Genomic DNA, 23,440 nt, shown 5'->3' on the forward strand with positions numbered 1-23,440 from the left:
ATTTGACTAAACTCCATCTGGTCATTTATTTCTTTATTTCATTAACTTTTTTTTACAGCTTCAGTCTTAAGTAAGTCAAATCATAAGAAAATAGACCCATTTAGGGGCTTTAAATTATTTAATTTATACGCACATGTGTGTTATTCATCCCACCAGAGCAAGTTTGTGTTAGCTATTGTTCTTGTTCCCTGAACAGAAAGAATGGATCTTCACTTACTCCAAAGACAGCAGCGCCATGTTGCTGAGTCTTGGTTCCGATGGAACGGGGATGAAGATGGTGGTTGATGGAGTGGTCTGTCCAATAGACAACATCATCTTACCATCTGACTTCACTAACTCCATGAAGTCCTTCTGTGTCCTCTGGACATCATCAAATGGACGTGTGGCTGTTTACTTCAATGGGAACTACTTGGCCAAGACCTGCTCCAGCTCCACCGGACACTCCGTGCAGGCTGGGGGAGAATTCCGGATAGGAAGTAAGCTCCAATACGAGTTGTATGTTTTTGATGCATTTTGTTAGACGTGCACGTAAAGTGTCAAACCACTTTAAAGACATTCTGCAGAGAAACTTCACCACCCGGTAATCACAGGTTTGGGGATCTGCGGGATTATGAGATGTGAAACTGTGTGCATTAAAGGATAAAATGGATGAAAGACACTCGTAGACAGAATATTAAAGCAAAAAAAAACAAAAACCTGGAATGCTGATTCTCTGCGTGACATTTCATGGCGCCCTGTGCTGTCACATACAGTAACCTTGGTTTGATAAGTGATGCAGTCACTTCTGTTAGTAAGCGGGAAAGTCTCAAGCCCTGCTCTATGGTGCTGAGCTCATTACTAACCCGCTTCTACCTAAGCAGACATTGATGTAACTGCATACTTTGAGGATGTAGAATTATTATTGTGATCTTAGAGGAAAATAAATTAATACATTTCTGCAATGCTCAGTGCTGTTTTTCTGGGATTTGTTCAGGTCAGCAGCAGAGCTTCGATGGGAACATCTACAACCTGCGGCTGTGGAATTACGCCATGTCCATTCAGGAGCTCGGCGCATTAAAGTGTGACCACGTGGGGAATGTCATCGACTGGGACAACAGCTACTGGACCATCCCGGCCTCTCTGGCCCAGACGAACACCTCGCTCAGCTGCAGTGAGTACAGGAAAGAAATCAAAATGTGATTAAACAAGCACGATGGCGGGAACAGGAGGGTGTGCTGCATGGGCTGTGATAGAGCCACGTGTGTTGCAGGTCAGGGGTGTCACACTGACCTGCCAGGAGGCCTGAACTGGGTCACTGGATGGAAATGTGCAAAAAGGAGAGAACTTTTTTATTCGACTTTTTTACTGCATGAGCACCGATCAGAAAGTTTGTTTCTCTGCACATCCAGCTGCTAATCTTAGATCACTCCCTGGTAGTCCAGTCTGACACTTCGCCATCTAAACAGACCTCGAACACGATCAAAATTTTTAATGACGGATCAATGCCAGGATCGGAACATTCTGAGCCCCACAGCAATGAGTGAGAGCAGGAGCACGATCGCCATGTTTTTAAATCATTTATTGGCTGTTCTGCGATGAATGAGACCCCTGAGGTATCTGCGCACACAGCACTCTTACTGTGAAGGAGATTTTTGGCTGCACCGACACATCGCCATCTTCAGTCACGATCTAAACCGCTTGGCAGATTCGCTGCATCGTTGCCCACTTCCCGAAAAATAAAACCGAAGTTGAATGATGACCAGTTTGACACTTTTAGAGAGATCCCGCAGCCATCACAGAGGGACTCTAAGAATAGCAGCAGCGCTAAAAGCAGGCACATTTAAATGAGGCTTTTCATTTGCATCGAGCGTTCCCGTAAGCTTCTGCTCACACCTCGTGTTTCACACTAGGAAGCATTGTGTTTCAAGTCAACCGGGCTGCGTCACCGCGGTGGCGTCCGACCCAGAGGTCTGAATCATTGTCAGCATTACATTACCCACAGCCTGCCACAACACACAGAAAAAAGGCGGTTAAATCGAGAAGCCACGCTGACACGTTTCTTTGATTTACAACATTAGACTGAGCAAATGTGGAAAAGCTGAAACACGAAGAAGAAACTAAAAAACTCAAACTCTGTTCTTTAGCTGGAACCAGCGGTCCACACAGAGGAGTCAGGAAGAGCCGAGAGACGTTCTAACACATCATATTTGCTGAGTGTGCACACTAAACGTTGCCATGAAAACATTTTTCTTCCCATTTACTGTGGCACCAAGAAGTCGCATGTCTCTCCCACACACACACACCTCCAGGTACTCTTCAGTCAGCACTTCAGTCTGTTTGCTATCAGCGTGGAAAATTAGAACCAGACTTCAGCCAAATTCTGGTAGATTTTAGCTGCGCCTGGTGACTTAATCAGCTCCAGCAACCTGTTTGGCTGCTGATCAGAAATCGCTGTGATTCCTGCTCTGGTCCACAAACCCACTTGGCTGGTGAAACACACAGACACAGATGTGTGCTACTGTACCGCTCCGAATGGAGGCATGTACATTTAAATGACTCAGTTATTAAAGATTTCTCACTGTTTTTATTAACATGTTTTGCACACATACACACACCCACTGGTACAAACCTGCGTGTACATTTGTGTTTGTGTGTGTGCGCGCGTGTGCGCGCACCGACAGTGCAGTACCTCCTAGTTAAAGCTTTGTAAACGAGCGTATAGCCACAGGAGGTTAGCCACAGCGGTTTTAGTGAAATTCCAGCCAACACTGTACCCACTGAAGAAAGAGCCTTCTGTGTGTGTGTGTGTGTGTGTGTGTGTGTGTGTGTGTGTGTGTGTGTGTGTGTGTGTGTGTGTGTGTGCATGCCTGTTTACCTCTGAGACTTGTGGTGGTTTTTCAGAAATGCATGATTCTGCACTAACCTTCCATATTGTCCTGCGCTTACAGTAAGAAGCTGACATTATCTTTTCCGGGGGGTGGGGGCATTCACTTTAGCTGTACCTGAAACTTTATCTGTGAGATCCACACATACAGAGACTTTATAGACCGAGACATGAGTGAGGTTTTTCATGTTACAGCTTTGACATGGTGCAGCACACAGTGCACAACAAGCTTCAGAGCGACATCAACAACAAGTGTTTAAGACTGCAGGCATTTCCATTTCGGGTAACCTCCACACATCTGCAGACACGCACTTTTGATTTTGAGGGATCTGCCTAATTCCTGGAGCTTCAGACCACCTACGCTGGTTTGACTGATGTGCTGAAGATTAAACGCTGCCTGAGTGACTGATGACTTACTTTCTGTCTTTTGTTTATTAAGTGTGTCAACCTCACATTTGCATTTACAGATCTCTCCAATGATTCTTGCCTGTATTGTTTTGGAACTCATGCCCACTAACCTGTCCCTCTCTTCACAGTTTGCTACCCTCATTGTATTCACTTAACAACTACTGCGCCAGCTAGTGGTGAGTGCTGCTAACACCTTGTGTGCACCTGTGTGAGTGTGAGTTTATGTGTGTGTTGGCTTGTGCTAATGCATGAACTGGGATATGTAACGGTCTCCTTTTATCATTCTAATACGGTAGCCTTTGGATTCATGTTTCTTTAATGTAGAAAAATCAGCAAAACATAATCACAAAACAAAAGATCTTCCCCAGCAGCAGTTATTTAAAGGTTCTGTATATGTTATTCTCAGATTATTATAGGTTCAGATTATCAGCTGTGTATGAAAGCTGTAGATTATGCTCTGTGGCATCTTCCATCAATTTCCGGATGCACTTTGAAGCCTTGACTTTACCAGGATGTTTTTTTGGCCTGTATTAAAGCAATCCGCATCCATATACTGTACAGATGCAACACGCATCTCTTCTCTGTGCATTAAATACTGTCATAACCCTGCAGCCGAATCATCCAGCGATACAGAAATGCATTGTTAGATAAACTAAACACTTTTTTTCATTTCATCATCAGTATCCACAGGTTCCCAGGATTAAAACACCATTAAAGTCTCTTCTTTCACATATTATAAATTAAACATCAGTAATCGTATCATATCAACTCATAATGAAAGTAACTTTTGCTCGTATCCCTAGATGATCACATTTGCTGCAGCTGGCCTTCCGCATTTTGCTCAGCAGCAATCGCAGCAGAATTATTAATAAATAAACATGACATGAACTTAATTGGTCCCTACAGGGAAACTGGATAATTGCAGCAGGAGGAAACACAAACAGAGGATTAGTCTGGAGAATAAAATATGTTGGGAGTCATTCGCAGATGTCTGCTGCTCGGAGATTAGAAATGATTTGATGTCACACTCATTCACAGGTTTGTGTAGCAGAGGTTCAAATGCAGGTCACAGCTTGTGCGAATGGATTCAGATACACATAAATGCCATTTACACAGAAGCAGTAACAGCAGTGGGAAGGTTTGGAAAAGTCTGAAAAAGCCCTGGAATCTTTTTAATTTCATTCGCTGTCATTCATTGAAGAAAAATGTGATGCGTCTTTAGATTTTTGGACAAAACAAGCAAATATTTTAAATTTTTGCTTAAAAACTGAATAATTATTGAGCTCCAGATTTTAAATCATCTGTCCTTATTTGGTGGTGATCCAGCTGTTTGCAGTGACCTCTCTGTTAATGTCTTTACTATTATTAAGTTTAATTAATGTTCAGGAATTTCAGTTATGTGATCTTTAATTGTCATTGAATTAGACATTTTTGAGGCGAGTCAGGAATAATTGATTGTTCTGTATTGATAAAGCTTATTGATAATTAATAAATAATAATTAGGTGTATACACTAAAAACTGTTTGTGAACTCCCAGAGAGTCACAGTTCCACACAAAGCTGTGTTTTATTATTTAAATAAATAATCATTTAAAATGAGTTCTTAGAAGTGAAAGTGGCCCTGGCCGCCCGTTGACCCCCCGCCTCCGTGTTCTTCATTTAATTTATTATATAGTTAAAAAGCGCTTTGTATGTGCTTGGAAAGAAAAAGTTCATTCCATGAAGTGGAATGAAGCAGTTAGATTTACATCATACTCTCATACTTGGTCCAGTATGTTGGGGAAATGAAATTAGTCCTTCAAACAGGTCTCAAAACGTCTTTGTGTAACAGAGGACAGCGTGCAGTAATGCTGGCCGTGCACACTGTCCAGAGAGGGAACACTGAGAGTCACTGAGCATTGGAGTGTTAGTGTTTCTGATCAGCAGCCACAGTTTAAGGATTAACTGAGCGAACTGTTGTGTTTTAGTCTGAGCCCGATGGAGATGCACAGGAAAGGATCAGAGCAGACATGTGAGGTCCCATCTGAAGGTCGCAGAGCTCTTAAACACGCAGGCTTCAATCTAATATTTGCATGTTTGGCTAACGAGCTAAAGGTATTAAGAAAAAAAAAGTCTCAACCATCTTTGCTGAGCTGTAAGCAAACGAACAGTTTTTTAGACACGCTGCTAAAACTAAACGGTCCTCTGTAATGATGTTTTCACTGACTGTGTGCTCACTTCTGAGGGTACAGTTTGTTGGTGCCCATCCTATTCAGATGAACAGTTCACCCTGAATTATATTTTTGTGTTGTAGCATGTTTTCTTCCACTTTAGGAGGAGGGTTCATATAGCCTTTAGTATGTGGCCAGTGCTGGTGGACACAGAGTGCTGGATTTACCTGCCAGAGCTTCAGTGGACTTTGATTTTGTGTGGTTTTCATCACCATTTGATGATGTCATCTTTGGCTTTGCCTTTTTTTTACCTGCGTTTTTCCCGTGTTTCTTTTCTTTTCTACTTTTTAGCTGTACTGTCAGTGACAATAGCAATGAAGAAATACACTCAAAGGCAATAAACTGCCATCACCATCTCTACTTCATACCTTAAGCGACTTCTACAAGATATCTCTGTCATGTGTAGAAATGGATAAGGTGGACCCAGAATGCAGACTTGGAGGATGCAGTGGAAATACCAAAGCTAACCTTTAAATCCAGGCTGCAATCCTAGAAATCCAAGAAATCCTAGTAACAAGTGACAGAAAAAAAACAAAGTCTGTGTATCAAGTGGGAGAAATGTATGTCTGATATCTATCTACCTATCTACCTATCTATCTACCTATCTATCTACCTATCTATCCATCCATCCATCTATCTAAAAACTTTATAATGAAACAAAAACTGGATGATCTGTCCTTTGAAGCATAAAAATGGTGACTGTTAAACTAAAACTAAATATTTTGTATTAATGATGTCTGCGGGGACGCTTTTGTTCCAAGTACACTTCACACTCGTTTATGTCTCCCCGGAGAAAAGTGCTGTTGATTTTGTTTACCTGAAAAGGCTCTTTCCTTTTTTATGAGCCTAGCAGAGAGCCGCTGGCCAAACCAGGTTTATGTGGCTCTCTGGTCTGTTAATGAGGCCAGTGGTGATGGAGGCTATGTGCTCATACAGTTTATATTGTACATGCATGTGCATGTGTGTGTGTTTGCACGTCAGCTTGCCTTTCATCTCCTATTGATGCCGGGGGGGGGGGGGGGGCAGACACCTACAAGCTGCTAATCGTGTTGCTACAAGGACTTATTCACGGAGTGGTTTTCTTTTAATTTGACACAGTGGACCGTATGTTTTATGGCCTGAAAATAATGCACATTAATTTAGAAGTGCAGTGTGGATGGTTCCTGTGAACAGGCAAAAGCAAAGCTATGTGTATTCATTGGGGAAATATTCAGAAACAAAACACGGCTTCATATGAGAGCTGTTCTACAGGATGCCTTGAAGTCATCTGCCATCCTGCCAGACCGCAGAGAGAGAATTTAAATCTCGGTTCATCTTTGCCAGCTCAGAGAGGAACATGGGTTTTTTTTCCCAAGTAAAATCCAGCCAGGCACTCACATGGAAAAGCTTCAACGAGCTGAATATTGGTTAACATGCCACAGTGTTATTACAAGTGTCAACTGCTGGTTTATATGAAAATGCTGCACAATATTACTTTAACCGCATCTGGCGCCCATAAATATGGACAAACAGCTCTCGAGTATAAACATGTTTTCCACTTATCACGGTGAGTTATGGTGCGCTGTCCTGTGCCGAGTCATCATATTAATTACAGTTCATGAGCTACTGTCAGCACGGCGACGCCCTGATGAAGCCATACGGGGCGAACATAAGCGCCTTTGCTGACAACGAAAGGAAATTTGCATTTTGAGCTGCTATGAGAACAGATCGCTTGTGTTTTTGTTTGTCTCAAATTCAGATATGCTTCATGTGGACAATTGATTAAGCGTCGCTGAAAAAATAACTGTGAATCTCTTCGTGCTTTTTCCTGTCATATATTTTGACAATAATGGCAAAGCAATTTAGTTGTCTAGCAAGTTAAATTAAAGCTCATTACCAGTGACAACTTTCTTCATCTGCCTCCACTCTTTCTGGCCCAACACTTTGTGCTGTTAACGGGCTCGGCATACCTGCTTATCAGCACGATGCTGCTTTTAATCTCCAATCACAACATCCTGCACAGAGACAAGAGGAGAATCAGAAAACAGAACAAGAGGCAAAAGTCAAAATAAAATATAGGACATGGACACGATCACTGTCAGCACAGTTAGTGCTGAAGAACATTTGCACACCTCAGAGGAGCCAGGATTTTATCTTCTCTCTTAGATTCACGTGATGGAAAAAGAAAGTTGTTGGACTTTTGTGAAGATGTTCCACCTTTGATCCATGACGCTTAAGTTCTAAACAGAACGCATGTGGTGGTTGGCACACTATTATCAAATAACGAACCGAAGTGTGATAAAAGGCGTGGGTCATTGCCATCACTAGGGTTTTACGGGTGAAGCTGTCATGATCCTGGGTCCTTTTGACCCAGCATTTTGTGTTTTCTCTTCGATTTTGGTTCTGTTCTTCCTTTGTTTAGTGTTTACTCTGTTCTGCCCATGTGTTCCTGTTTTATTGTGAAGGTCTGCGTCTTATGTGAGTGTTTTCAGTTTGCCTCCCTAGTCTCGTTATGTTAATCACTCCCAGCTGTGTTTCCCACCTGTGTGTAATCTCCCTGTGTTCTCTGAGTGTATTTAAGTTGTATTTTCTGTCTTAGTAATTGCTGGTTCGTCTGTGTTGTTTCCCCTTGGTCTCCCTGCGTCTTCCCATATGTATTTCTCCGGACCTCCCTGCATCCTCGTTCTGGTTTGTCTTATTAGTTTACCCAGTTTAGGTTTCCAGTTTCATGTTTTGTCGCCACCGCTGTTTGTACTTACCCACCCCTGTTAATAAACACTCACCTGCACCAGAGCTGCTGCCTTTTGTGATGGCGGCAAGATGGCAGATGGCGGCGCGCACGGGTGCAGCGGCTCTTAGCTCTCCAGTTTGGTGCTCGTTTTTACTTTTAATGTGGATATTTTTGAATGTTTGCAACGCCGCCATCTCTTACAGTCGCCAGAACCTAATTGATCTAGGTTTTAAATATAGTTTGTCTGTTTCTGGCGACTATCAGCGAACACACAACATCCTGGTGGAGATAGCGAGACCGCCAGGGTCACCGTGGATGGTCTGCCCGCCCAGCAAGCGTAGAAGGCGACGGAGGGAAAGAAAGCAGAAGAGGGGATGCCGGTCGGGCTCAGACGCTAGGCTACGCAAACATCCACACCGGCCAGCACTTCCGAGCCTTTTCCTATCGAACGCCAGATCCATCACCCACAAACTTGACGAATTGGAGCTACAGATAGCCAACACAAGCTTTGCACGTAACTGCAGCATTATTCTTATTACGGAGACGTGGCTTCACCCGCTGATTCCCGACGCTGCAGTCGAGTTAGCAGGCCGCACGCTACACCGGCATGACAGAAACAGCAACTCAGGTAAAAGCAGAGGAGGGGGGCTATGTGTTTACGTGCATAACGAGTGGTGTTGTAACAGCAGGATCATTCACACACACTGTTCTCCTGATTTGGAGGTTCTGGCAGTCTCGTGCATACCTTTTTACATCCCGAGGGAGTTTACAGTAGTTATTGTGATAGCTGTTTATATACCGCCGGATGCTAACGTTAGCACGGCTCTCAGCCTCTTGCTCAACACCATAAACAAACAACAGCTTGCCCACCCCGATGGGGTTTTTATTGTCGCCGGCGACTTTAACAAAGCGTGCCTAAAGACTGTGCTTCCTAAATTTGTCCAGTTCGTGGACTTTGCTACGAGAGGAGAACACACTTTGGACCATGTCTATTCAAACATCAGGCATGCTTTCAGAGCGACACCCCTCCCCCACCTGGCTGGATCTGACCACCTCTGCATGTCCCTCACCCCCACCTACACCCCCCTGCTGAGAAAAACAAAGCCCCAGACAAAGACAATAAAAACCTGGCCTGAAGGAGCCCTTTCTCAACTGCAGGACTGCTTCTCAACAACTGTATGGGATTTATTCTCCAGCCACAACCTCCAGGAGTACACGGACACTGTACTCTCGTACATCAGGAACTGTGTTGACAATGTCACCGTCAACAAAAGGGTCAGGGTGTTTCCAAATCAAAAACCCTGGATGAATAGCGAAGTGCAATCCCTCCTAAAAAGCCGCAACACTGCCTTCAAGTCAGGGGACAGGGCTGCGTATAGGGTGGCCAGGGCAGACCTGAGTAGAGGCATCAGGAAAGCTAAGGCTGCCTATAGGAGGAGGATTGAAGATCACTTTGCTGACAACGACCCCAGAAAAATGTGGCAGGGGATCAATCACATTACCAACTACAGAAGCAATAACCAGGCAACATCTAGGACTGATGCCTCACTGGCTGAGGATCTAAACCGTTTCTTCGCCCGCTTTGAGACGACCAAGCCCTCAGCTGCCACACCACTTCCACCCGCCCCCAGCACTGGCACACTAACACTTAGGGAGCACCAAGTGAGGTGTGTTCTAAGGTCAGTGAATCCCAGGAAGGCGGCAGGTCCTGATGGAATACATGGAAAGGTTCTCAGAGCATGTGCTGACGAACTGACCGGAGTCTTCACTAAAATCTTCAACCTTTCCTTGTCATCAAACACCGTCCCGCCCTGCCTCAAAACCTCCACCATCATCCCCATCGCCAAGAAGACAGCTGTGGCCAGCCCAAATGACTACAGGCCTGTTGCACTTACGCCTGTAGTGATGAAGTGCTTTGAGAGACTGGTCTGTCAGCACATCAGGGCCGGTCTGCCTCCCACTCTGGACCCCCACCAATTTGCCTACAGGACAAATCGTTCCACCGAGGACGCCATCACCATAGCACTCCACACTGCGCTGAGTCACCTGGAGCACCGAGGAAGCTATGTGAGAATGCTCTTTCTGGACTTCAGCTCAGCATTCAATCATATCATCCCGGAGATCCTGGTCCAGAAACTGTCTCACCTGGGACTCTCCACCCCCATCTGCCTCTGGATCAAGGACTTCCTGACAAATAGACCACAGTCTGTCAGACTCGGCCCCCACCGGTCCAGCACCATCACACTCAGCACCGGGTCTCCACAAGGATGTGTTTTGAGTCCCCTCCTGTTTACGCTCTACACATCCGACTGCTCCCCTACCCATCTCTCAAACACCATCATAAAGTTCGCGGATGACACCACAGTGGTTGGACTCATCTCAAGGGGGGATGAGTCGGACTACAGAGATGAGGTCAACAGACTGACTGAGTGGTGTTCAGTTAACAACCTCCAACTGAACACCACGAAAACTAAAGAACTTATCTTGGACTTCAGGAAGGGCAGAGCAGACCCGGCCCCACTTTACATTCACGGGAGCTGTGTGGAGAGGGTACACTCCATGAGGTTTCTGGGCGTGCAGATATCTGATGACCTCTCCTGGACTGCAAATACTACAGCGGTGGTTAAAAAGGCCCAGCAGCGTCTCCACTTTCTGAGAGTGCTCAGGAGGAACAACCTGGAGGAGAGGCTGCTGGTGACATTTTACAGAGCCACCATAGAGAGCATCCTAACGTACGGCATAACAACATGGTATGCAGGGTGCTCAGCTGCAGACAGGAAAGTACTGCAGAGGGTCATCAACACAGCCCAGAAGATCACTGGCTGCTCTCTGCCCAGCCTGGAGGTCACTGCAAACTCTCGGTACCTCAGCAGAGCTGGCAATATCATCAAGGACCACTCTCACCCCAGCAACCAACTGTTTGAACTATTACCGTCAGGCCGACGGTACAGGTCACATAAAACCAGGACAAACAGATTCAGGGATAGCTTCTTTCCCAGAGCTATCACCGTAGTAAATAAGCACAAAAACAATTGAACCTATTCCATACCGTCACTGTCATTATATTATGCTGCTATTCATACTGTCATTATATTAATGCTGCTATCCTGTATATATTGTACATACTATTGTTTGAGTACTTACGATTGTTTTTTTTGTACTTTTTATATTTTACATTTATATTTATTATTGAAACTTGCACCAAGGGAGTGGCACTCCAATTTCGTTGTACTCTGTACAATGACAATAAAGGCTATTCTATTCTATTCTATTCTATTCTATTCTATTCTATTCTATTCTTTTGGGTCCTTCCTACATTCCACACGGCTTGCCCCGGCAATCCGTGACAGTACGAACCAGCCACCATGGACCCAGCAGCAGTAAATCCGTCCGAGGAGCTCCAGGACGACGTTACATATAACGTGGAGATTCTCCTCGGGCTGTGGCTTGAAAACCCTCCAGAGGAGCTTCGCCGCACCGTCGAAAGCCGGCTACAACGGCTCTTTTCCGGCCTGCCATGGCTTCTAAAATCGCTTCCTCCGACCATGCAGGCTTTTCTCCAGCACACACCTCACCTTCTCTCAGCCACTCCTGCCTCGCTGCCCGACTCGCCGGATGTGATCTTGCCCGGCCCGTCGGAGCCGTCTGCGGGGAGGAAACGCCGATCGCGCCGCCGACGCGCCACCCCACAGCCGGACGTTCGGACTTCTAATTTACCGGCTGTGGTGAGTGAGGACTCTGTGTCTTTTCCAGACAACGTGACTGTTCATTCAGGGGCTGTGTTTTGTGTGGCGGATGTCAACGCGAGCTGCGTATCGCCTGTGCAGCTACCCTCAGTTCAGTTAGCTCCCTCGCAGCCACCCTCAGCTCAGTTAGCTCCCTCGCAGCCACCCTTAGCTCAGTTAGCTCCCTCGCAGCCACCCTCAGCTCAGTTAGCTCCCTGGCAGCCACCCTCAGCTCAGTTAGCTCCCTGGCAGCCACCCTCAGCTCAGTTAGCTCCCTGGCAGCCACCCTCAGCTCAGTTAGCTCCCTGGCAGCCACCCTCAGCTCAGTTAGCTCCCTGGCAGCCACCCTCAGCTCAGTTTCCAGTGTCCCCCTCAGCTCAGTTTCCAGTGTCCCCCTCAGCTCAGTTTCCAGTGTCCCCCTCAGCTCAGTTTCCCGTGTCCCCCTCAGCTCAGTTTCCCGTGTCCCCCTCAGCTCAGTCTCCCGTGTCCCCCTCAGCTCAGTCTCCCGTGTCCCTTTCAGCTCAGTCTCCCGTGTCCCTTTCAGCTCAGTCTCCCGTGTCCCTTTCAGTTCAGTCTCCCGTGTCCCTTTCAGTTCAGGCCCCAGAGCCACCCGTGTCCCTTCCAGTGCCGCCTGGAGCGCAGGCCCCAGAGCCACCCGTGTCCCTTCCAGTGCCGCCTGTAGCGCAGGCCCCAGTAGCTCCAGTGCCGCCTGTAGCGCAGGCCCCAGTAGCTCCAGTGCCGCCTGTAGCGCAGGCCCCAGTAGCTCCAGTGCCGCCTGTAGCGCAGGCCCCAGTAGCTCCGGCTCCAGTATCCCCGGTTTCACTCATTCACTCCATGCAGGGAGAAAGTCTAATATCACCTCAAGGGGCTTTTCGCGGTTCAGCCGCCATTGGCACAGTTTGCCGCTCCAGGGCTTCCCCAGAGGCTAGGTCTCAGTCCCCAGCTGATTCTGGACCCCTGAAGTCTATGCAGCCACCTGAGAACTGCACCATGTCAGCGTTGCCTGGGCAGAGCCAGTGCTCAGTGCATTGCCAGTTGCCTTCGTGTTTGCCAGAAGACTCCATGACTGCTGGCTTAGTGTTGACTTCTGCTGGAGGGTCCGAGGGACCGCTCCGGCCTTTGTCTCTAGTCTCCGCTGGAGGGTCCGAGGGACCGCTCCGGCCTTTGTCTCTAGTCTCCGCTGGAGGGTCCGAGGGACCGCTCCGGCCTTCGTCTCCTGTCTCCGCTGGAGGGTCCGAAGGACCGCTCCGGTTTTCGTCTCATGTCTCCGCTGGAGGGCCCGAGGAGCCCGTCCAGCTTCCTACCTCATCAGCTGGGGGGCCCGAGGAGCCCGTCCAGCCGCCTGCTGCAGCTTCATCATCCTCCTCGCCGGCTGCAGCTTCATCATCAGCCTCGTCTGGTCCAGCCTCAGAGCCTTCAGCCTCGTCTGGTCCAGCCTCAGAGCCTTCATCCTCGCCTGGTCCAGCTTCATCCGAGTCTTCATCCTCGCCTGGTCCAGCCTCAGAGCCTTCATCCTCGCCTGGTCCAGCTTCATCCGAGTCTTCATCCTCGCCTGGTCCAGCTTCATCAGAGTCTTCATCCTCGCCTGGTCCAGCTTCTGCCTGTGCTTCGCCTGGTCCAGCTTCTGCCTGTGCTTCGCCTGGCCCAGCTTCTGCCTGTGCTTCGCCTGGTCCAGCTTCTGCCTGTGCTTCGCTTGGTCCAGCTTCAGCTTCAGCTCCAGCCTCGCCTGGTCCAGTTTCATCCTCGCCTGGTCTAGCTTCAGCTTCAGCTCCAGCCTCGCCTGGTCCAGTTTCATCCTCGCCTGGTCTAGCTTCAGCTTCAGCTCCAGCTTCGCCTGGTCCAATTTCATCCTCGCCTGGTTCAGCTTCAGCTTCGTCCTCGCCTGGTTCGGCTTCAGCTTCGTCCTCGCCTGGCCCGGCTTCATCATCTCCGCCTGGCCCGGCTTCATCATCTCCGCCTGCTGTGGCCTCAGCCTCGCCTGGCCCGGCCTCGTTTGGGTCTGGAGCTAAGCGGCCGTTTTCTAGACCGCTGGCTAGGCTACTGGCCGGCCACCATCGCCTGAGTGGCCGCCGTTGCCTTCCGCGCGGCCGGCCCCCGGACCGCCATCGCCTGAGTGGCCGCCGTTGCCTTCCGCACGGCCGGCCCCCGGACCCTCTTCGCCTGAGTGGCCGCCGTTGCCCTCCGCGCGGCCGGCCCCCGGGCCGCCATCGCCTGAGTGGCCTCCGTTGCCTTCGGCACGGCCGGCCCCCGGACCCTCTTCGCCTGAGTGGCCGCCGTTGCCTTCCGCACGGCCGGCCCCCGGACCGCCATCGCCTGAGTGGCCGCCGTTGCCTTCCGCACGGCCGGCCCCCTGGACCTTTCTGTTTTGGACTCCTGTGCTGTCGGCCCCCTGGCCGGCCCCCTGGTCTTTTCTGTTTTGGACTCGGTTTTCCTGTGCTTTTGTGTGCTTTTCTTTTGGTTTTGGACTTGTGTTTTGTTTTTCTTTTTGTCTTCTGGCCTTCTGGTGCTCCTGTTTTGTTTTGCCTCGAGCCCTCCGTCCTGGACCCCCTCCGCCCGCCCTGGTCGGGTTGTTTTCTGTTTTTTTTGTTTTGTTTTTGGGCTGTCGGGAGCCAGCCCTTGAGGGGGGGGGGGGGTTCTGTCATGATCCTGGGTCCTTTTGACCCAGCATTTTGTGTTTTCTCTTCGATTTTGGTTCTGTTCTTCCTTTGTTTAGTGTTTACTCTGTTCTGCCCATGTGTTCCTGTTTTATTGTGAAGGTCTGCGTCTTATGTGAGTGTTTTCAGTTTGCCTCCCTAGTCTCGTTATGTTAATCACTCCCAGCTGTGTTTCCCACCTGTGTGTAATCTCCCTGTGTTCTCTGAGTGTATTTAAGTTGTATTTTCTGTCTTAGTAATTGCTGGTTCGTCTGTGTTGTTTCCCCTTGGTCTCCCTGCGTCTTCCCATTTGTATTTCTCCGGACCTCCCTGCATCCTCGTTCTGGTTTGTCTTATTAGTTTACCCAGTTTAGGTTTCCAGTTTCATGTTTTGTCGCCACCGCTGTTTGTACTTACCCACCCCTGTTAATAAACACTCACCTGCACCAGAGCTGCTGCCTTTTGGGTCCTTCCTACATTCCACACGGCTTGCCCCGGCAATCCGTGACAGAAGCCACTGTGAGACCTTGCCCCACCCTATCATGTCAGGATGGGGCAAGGTGTGGCTGCGTGATTTGCCACCCATATGGGCGTCATGGGAGTTTGCTGTTCTGATTCCTTGTTGTGGTCCAACACCGTGAAGAAAGAAGTTAAAATCTTAATAAAAAAGAATGAACAAAAATTTGCAGTCCAAACAGATGGCGGGTGGCATGAGCAGAGTTTGACATCCACAGTTCAGTTGTTGGTAGTCAGACACTGGAGTCAGCACAGCCACATAACACATAAGAACAACTGCAAAATGAGACGGAGTACAATACGACGCAAAGCTGGAAAACGGAGACGGCTAAAGTACAGCTCATGAACGAAAGTTGTCTGATACTCGCATACTTGAAATAGGCAGTGGACATGTGAACATGAAGCCTGACTGGAGAGGGTCATGAGCTTAAGGTTTTCAGGGTTTTTGCTGTCTGTGGGAGATTTGGTTCTGTTAGGGTCATCAGGCTGGTCTTGGAGACAGGGTGAGGAGCTCAAACTAGAACTGCTCATTTTCATTTTACTGTAAGGGGATTTAGGCATCTGATCAGGATCTACTGATATGTGTGACATCCTCCCAAAGGAGGTTGATGTTTTTGGATGCATGGGCACCTAGACTAACTTGTTTAGTCTGCTGACTCCCAAACCTGAGCTTTGATGAGGTCTAGGACTGAAGTCAGGCTTTAAGTTCTGGCTCACGGTCCGGTTTCTGCCAAAGGTGTTGAAAAGGGGTGAGGTAACAGACTTGGTTCAGACAAACACCACACTGGCAAAACTGCTGGTTTAGAGGAATACTGCTGTGAAGTAAAGTTTCCTTTCATTGGAGCTAACTTGTCCAAACCAACAAAAGTAGTCCAGACCAATAAGTGGGCTGTGGTATCCTGTTCCTAAAGAGCCCAATCTCCATCTCCCCCCATTTTCTTCCTCTCACTTCTGTACTGTGAAAAAGAGACCGTGGATTATCTGTCTGCTACAGTACACTGAGGAAAATAGAAAAGAGGTAATAGAAGCACACGGAGTAGAAAATGGGAGATTCGTTGTGCTGAGGTTGTGAAAAGAACAGGAAGGGGAGAAAATGTAAAAGCGAGGGCAGCACTGAAAAACCGAAGCAACATAAGAGAAGGTGACAGTCAGTCAGAGTGTTAGGTTAAAAAAGAGGACGAAGGGAGAGAGCTGGAGGTAGATTATGACTGGGCACAATCCTCAGCCCTCCTCACCTCTTTTGATCCACATGCTATCCACGATTACTGAATTCCTGCTTTTTCACTCGGCTGAATGCTGCGATGATTTGCTGACATCTCTCGAACACATTCCTCTCAAACAAAGTCTCAGCTTTCTCCGTCTGCCCGTCCACCCACTCTGCTGAATGGTCTGTGAATATGCAGCATGTGTGGGCTGCAGCCAGGCTCGGGGTCACATTTCAAATGGCCAAAGTACTTAAGGAGCGCTTGATTTTTGGCTGCAGTAAGCACACAGTTGGTTAGACAGACTGTCCCTGAAATATAACTTTGAGGGCTCGATCTGTGCAAGCAACCAATCTGCACCCACCACAGACCTCAAAGTCCGATTGATTAGAAATCTGCACGCCATTAAAATGGTGTGGGAAACTTTCTTAAACAAGCAGCAAACACTTTGAGAAATAGAAGATTGTGTTACTCGTCTGGCACTCTGTTCAGTGTGTCCATGTCTTCATGTCCAATGCATGCTGGGATAGGCTTCAGCTCATTACAAGCCAGAAATGGATAAGCACTTCAGGCACTTGGGTTGAACCTTGATCACATAACTGTTAGTATAAAAACCCAAAACTGAGCCGGACGGATGCAGCCAGGTCTGCTGCGTCAGACTGGTATCAGGCATAAACACAGTAAGCCAGAGTTACTCCAACCCTGAGAGTACATTTTACATCTGCGGTATGGAGCTGAAGTACCAACCAGGCAAAGTAGCTTAGTGCTGGAGGATCTCACATTTACCGTCTCGGACTCCAGACTTATTTGTACCTGTTAAACAGGACACCATCTTCAGAGAGCTTTTTTCCTGCTTTTTGTGGATTTCTACCCTTTCTCTCTCACACACACACACACACACACACACACACACACACACACACACACACACACACACACACAGGAGGTGTTGGCGATATAAGTCACGCAGAAACATGCTAACATCAGACTGTGATCAGTGTAACGGTGTAAAGATTGGCATGTGAGCTTAAAATATGACATCATTATATGAATAATATATATTCTTTCATTTCTTTTACTTTATTTTGAAAAAAAATTTTATACTTTGCGATTATTTTTTCTAAAATAAAAAAATCTTTAAGCATTAACCAGTGTAAAGATTTCATTGTGTTTATCAGACTAAAAATCTTTCCTCCTCTCCTCCCAGGCGTCTTCCCAGTGAGCAACGCAACCCTCAATAATAACTGTGACCCATCTGCGCTGGGCTGCCCAGGTACGAAACGATCACACTCTTTGACACAATTGCTGAAAAGACCGCTTTTCCCCCCGTGAACGTCCTCTGTTGTTGTTTGTTGTGTGTGATGTTCACGGCCAGACTTGCACTGAGCATTTGAGCATTTTTATTGTAAAGAAAAAAGTGTTGCCAGGAATCTTTAATAAGTAAATTCAATTAGTTTGTTAAATCGAAGTTTATCAAACGATAATGTATTAAGATAAGATAAGATAAGATAAGATAACCTTTATTAGTCCCACACGTGGGAAATTTGTTTTGTCACAGCAGGAAGTGGACAGTGCAAAAGTTATGACGCAAAAATTAGAATACAATAAGAATAAATACAGTACACAGCTGTACAGAATAGAATAAAATAATATACTATATACAGTAGAATAAAATAGAATAAAAATATACAATAAGATAAAAATAGAATACGAATGCTATATACAACTGAGTAAAAATACAACGATGCCAGAAAGGATTATTGCACTTAGTGTTATTGCACATGTGTGGATGTGTGTGTTTGTTCAGTTAAAGTCTTTGTTGTGGAGTCTGACAGCAGTGGGGAGGAAAGACCTGCGAAATCTCTCCGTCCCACACCGTGGGTGCCGCAGTCTCCCACTGAAGGAGCTGCTCAGTGCTGTGGTCTGTGGTCATGCATACTCTTCTTCTTGGACCAAAGAACCAGAAACAAAAAGACAAATACCCTGTTCTTCTAACAGAAATTTTGAACTGATGGAGTTACAGATAACATCAGTATGTTGGGTAACGCCAACTACTGGAGATTATGTATCGGAATTTCAGGAGCAGGACCACGCTTCCAAACACGCTCCTTCCGGTTGTCATCTACTGTATATAGGCTCCCCCAGTTCTGCAAGCTGTTCATTCTTGTTTACGTGCCCCACCCTCCCTCCCTGTTCTCAATTCTTTAACTTCTTCATTTCTATTTAGTGTATGGGGATCTGCCAGGCCCGGGAGCCATTGCTAGTCCCCTTCGAGGCCTTCCCCAAACCGCAGCTGTCAAAGCATTCACTTTTACCTACCAAAACACTGTCAAACCTAAAATGAGGACGTGGGCCCAGCTAGTGAAATCATATGTAAAACACAAATGACAACAAACATTTTTGATCAGTTCTTCCTTTAAATGAAAACATCTTTTCACAAAATTGCTTCAGAGTCTGCATAATTTCATACATTTTTATTATGAAGTAAAAATGGTAAAAGACTATTGCAGGTAGGTCTCCGTAGGTCTCACAACAAAATCAGCTGTAAGATTTTGTCTTAATGAGTCACTGACTTTACCTTTTCTGTTACATCTGGTTGCTTAATCCAGATCACAGTGACAGACACACTCACACCAGTCAAAGTTCATTAGAGCTTAGACAGAAGTGAAGAACACAAAAGTGAATCTAGCACAACATTAACCTTTTCAGATAAATATTTGCTCAGAACAGCTGATTGGCAGATACCAAGAATAAATTATGGGGTTCTTTAAACATGGGGTTTGTGCCATTGCATCGCATCTCCTTGGTTGCATTGATGTCTTTTCCCTCTGACATTAGTGCTGTCAAAACTGTCAAATATCTATTAGTCTCTGTTCTTAGTCAGCTCTTCACACTGTGTTACAGTTTGGTGAAAAATGCAAGGGCTGTAAGGACCTCAGAGGAAGTAAGAAGGGAAAAGAGTTTTGACCATGAAAAAGTGACAGTTTGAGTGTTTGAAGGCGAATGGAATATATACAAGAGCTATAGTGCTGGGGCTGAACCTGACAGTGTATACACTTTGAACTGTTCAAGTACAGAAGGCATTGTACAGCCTTGACATCTATATAAAAGTTTTCCTCAGTGACCACATGAACTTTTTATAAAGGTAAACCAAGTGCATCGGTGCCTACACTTCTTATTCAGCTTCACACTATGATGGTTTTTTCTGTCAAGCTTTGCTTTCCACCTTGTGAAGAAGTGTCTAAGGGTCAGGTTTTTTGGGAATGTGCTCATAAGAGAAAGACGCTTAATTGAATTTTGAACATCCTGTTAAGAAAAACTTTCTAAATGAAAGCAGGCTCAGGTTTGGATCGAGATCCTTGGCTTTCCCCAAAGCCCTGAACATATTCTAGCCTTTAAGCATTCCCAGTGCTGTCACACTGCTCTGAACAGTGAAGAGATGCTAGTTTGTTCAAGGATGAATCTGGCAAGAGGTGAGAAGATCAATATAATTGTGATCAACAACTTTGTTTGTGGTGTTTCTAGAGAACCGCATTTAATGATACTGCAGGCCGGTCACATTCTGGTGATGTCAGAGTTTTGGAATTTGGAAGCCAACGCTGCATAATTTGAAGAGCACAGCTTGTCCTTACCTAAACCTGCAATAAACCTTATGAACTTCTTCACGCTGTCATTGACTTTGACAGTTTTTGCGATACAAACCTCGTTCTCCCGGGTCAAACGCCTGTGCTTGACTCCTTTGTCCAGGGTTTATTGTACTTCCTAAAGCTTTTCTGCCAGAAAACCCTCAGTGACCTCCTGATCATCACATCTGTGTTTGCTGTTAGGTCCTTCTGTTACTGACTGGTGCATAACTGTTAGTTGGGACATGAAGAAAACAGTTACAAATTAAAATTTCCAACATTTACACTGAAGATTTGGTGAATACACAAAAAGAAGATGAATTTTGGGTCAGTTTTCTTATTTAAAGCAAACATATGAGAAAAGAGAAAGTCGTGCAGATTGCAAAACCCTTTGATTTATGGTTTTGGGCTTCATATGTGACATTAATGAGCCTGGACAAGAAAAGAAAGCAAAAGGGAATGGAATCTCAGTCAGATTCATTCAAATGAGGACATTCTTGAAATGGAGACAGATGCTTCACTCTGCTTTATTCATTTAATCAGCCTTCATAAGTTCAAGTGGCTGATAAAGGAGGAAAGAATAAAAATGGGCATTTGGCCCATGTCACCTACTCTCACCAGTCTACGTGGATCTGCCAAGAATCTATCCAGGAATGCTCGGTTAATTACATTTTCTAATTCCAAAGTAGATCATACCCGAAGAAACAAAATAACGTTTTTAAAGCTATATCCCCCAGGGTGCCGTTCAGCTGCTGCCATAGCCATTAAAACTGGAATGCTGTCCCTGCACAGATTGTGGCCCTCGAGGAAAATGGACCTCCACCAGTTTCTTTTGCTCAAAGAGGTCACATGATCCAAGACTTACCAGTGAGCTCTGGTCAGAACAGTAGCTGTGGGCCAACTAGTAATGTGACCCAATTGACCCAATGTGAAATGTCAGTTCTCACACTGTCCAGAACTATGGAAGCCTCAGAGGGACATACTGTATTTCTAAAGGTCAGTTTTTGTGCGATTGCGCCATGAGAGCATGGAAGTGAAGCCAATTAAACTACAGTTTGTGTTGCAGGATAGAAATTAAGAGCACAGACAGCTCAACAAGCCATTAGAAAGGGTGATAATATAATAACTCGTAAGCTCGATGGAACAAAGAATAAATGGTCAGCTGAAGAGTAGAGCTGTTAGAAAGTTAGGGTGGTGGTCTGAGGAGTGAAGAAGGCCTGAGTGGGTGTGCTTCAGTGGGTGAAGCTAATTCAGGTGTAGCTGTCCTGAAAAACATAACTCTGACTTCTGTTCGGGAGATGTAGGTGGAAGAAGTTAAATGGAACCACAAGTGAGTGAGCAGCATTGTCTTTTTTTTCCCAAACACATTTGACTTCACTTTAACTCTGAAGCACAAACTTCTTTTCATGAGTAGACTTTATCACCTCTTGTTTCAGTCCACCTCTGAAATCCCTTTGATGGTACAGAATTCATTGTTTCAAAACCTCATCTGTGACCATGCTTAGACTCAAGCCTTTCCACATGACATAATCAAACTTAATCTGTGTAAACCGTCTCATGGCTTTAAACCCTTTGGTCAACAAGAGCTTGGAGAAACTCTGGAGACTGAGCTGTGTATGTCAGCTTGACGATGGCAGGAGAGGAAGCTCGGGACAAAATAAAAATAAAAAACCGGACTGTGTGGTAAGTTTTGACAGCAGCCACAGTCTCAGCTGTTAAATCCACATCACTTATTGGTTGGTTGCTGCTGGTTAGTGTGATTATGTTGTAAGCGGTACACAGACCCACACAGTCAGCTTTGATTAAAAAAAGAGAGCTTTTATCATTATGACTACATAACTGTTGAATAATTTGCATTCTTTATTAACGATGCTGAGAACACTTGAGAAGCCCAGATCCAATACCCCTACTGTGTACATTTAAGATGTTCATTCCTCATCACATCCATTTATCATCCTTTGCATCTGTTTCTCTCTCATCCCATCACATTGTCACTACCACCAGCTGTTTCCTCTCCTGCCACCTCATCCACTGACTCCACTAACACCATCTACACTACTAATGCCAACACCCACGGTAAGCAACCCTCCTCTTCATGCAGCCTCTGTCCTTCCTTTCCATCTTCACCTTCTCCACTTCTCTGTGCCATTTTTGTTCCCCTCAGTGTTTTTGCTTTATCATCACCTCGCGGTTCCTCCCCCTACTTTCCCTTCTTCCTTCCATCTTTTTTTTAAATGATTATTAAACATTTTTGGTTGGTTTTAAGCTTCTGGATTTTTCAGTCAAATACCTTTTCTGTAGAGGCTTCCCCTTTTTTCTTCTGTTTCATCTAACTCTAATTTAGGATAAACTTTTTAGGGTTCATCCAACACCCACAAAGAAAGACCTTTTTTATGGAACTCAGTTATAGTTCATCACCACAAAGCCGTTATTCTTAATGGTTTTCAGAGAGATTTCCCTCATAAAAATCTCAAACCTTTTTAGCTCTGCCATATTTGACCTTCCAGGAAGCCATGAAAAGTAGCTTGAAGCTATTTTGCCCCTCTAAGATCAGTTTGGTCATTCTCTTATTCATTAACTACCTGTGAGAATACTCAACTAATTCAGCTCTGATGAACCCGTCCGCTTGACAGACGAGTAAATTATCTAATGCTGCGTTTGAAGACGGAGTTCATCAAACTTTTCATTAGTCAATTAACCTTTCTGTCGTCCTTTTTCCAACTGAAAAGTTGTAGCTCTAAATGAACTTTCCCAGGAATTTATGAAAAATCAGCTCTCTGTGTTTGATTAGGATAATAAGAACTTTTCATTCTTAATGGAATTTTAATGAAGCACCGATATGTGCTGCTTACATTATATATATCTGTTTGTAATATGTGCATGTGAGAGTTTTAGACCTTCTGGAACATTTGCACTCAAACTGGGCTTTGGGAAAAAGCACACGCTCACGCTAGCATTAAAACCACTTTGTTTTTGCATGTGTCATCCTCTCGTCCTGCCTTATCCTTTGATTTGTCATCATCAGTCCTCTCTACCATCACTCCATCTCCCAGCATTCTCTCCACTCGCATGCCTCTAACCTCTATCATCAGTACCACCGCCTCCGCTGCAACCAGCCCCTCCTCTTCTGGTAAGGCTTCATCTGCTTTCATGTTTGATTCCTGTGCAAAACCTAACAAAGATAATAATAAATGAATGTGTCCCCTAAACTATTGAGTTTACGATTAAACAGGCTGAACAGGAAGCCTCAAAAATGGCCGTTACCTCTAAACGCTAATCCATAAGACTAATCAATGGGTTCCAAGAGAACACATATACACAGTGTGTACATAGAGAAATTGTTACTTGAAAGTTACATGAGGACTTTTATCTCCCAAATGTCATCAGGCTAAATAATTTTGCCACCTTTTCAGGTGGACCCCTCCCAGTCTAGTCATGAAAATTAAATACCAGTAAAATTACACATCTAAGTTTCATCATAGGCTTCCTTCAGGTTGGCGCATAGCTTATTGTATCTGCAGACAGTCACATGAAGAAGAAAATCTTCACAG

General features: G+C 45.8%; 1 protein-coding gene across 2 annotated transcripts in view; it reads left to right on the forward strand.

Annotated features, from left to right (window-relative positions):
- adgrg6 (adhesion G protein-coupled receptor G6) overlaps positions 1-23,440 on the forward strand; it is a 102,633-nt gene that overhangs the window by 39,997 nt on the left and 39,196 nt on the right. For both annotated transcript variants that reach the window (XM_026143647.1, XM_026143648.1), the window contains 6 exons: positions 197-476; positions 974-1,150; positions 3,400-3,447; positions 17,474-17,539; positions 21,894-21,965; positions 22,915-23,019. In XM_026143647.1, coding sequence (XP_025999432.1) covers positions 197-476; positions 974-1,150; positions 3,400-3,447; positions 17,474-17,539; positions 21,894-21,965; positions 22,915-23,019 — 748 coding nt within the window. The remainder of the gene's footprint in view (positions 1-196; positions 477-973; positions 1,151-3,399; positions 3,448-17,473; positions 17,540-21,893; positions 21,966-22,914; positions 23,020-23,440) is intronic.

Source organism: Astatotilapia calliptera, chromosome 15 (genome assembly GCF_900246225.1).
Source record: "Astatotilapia calliptera chromosome 15, fAstCal1.2, whole genome shotgun sequence".
NCBI classification, from domain to species: Eukaryota; Metazoa; Chordata; class Actinopteri; order Cichliformes; family Cichlidae; genus Astatotilapia; species Astatotilapia calliptera.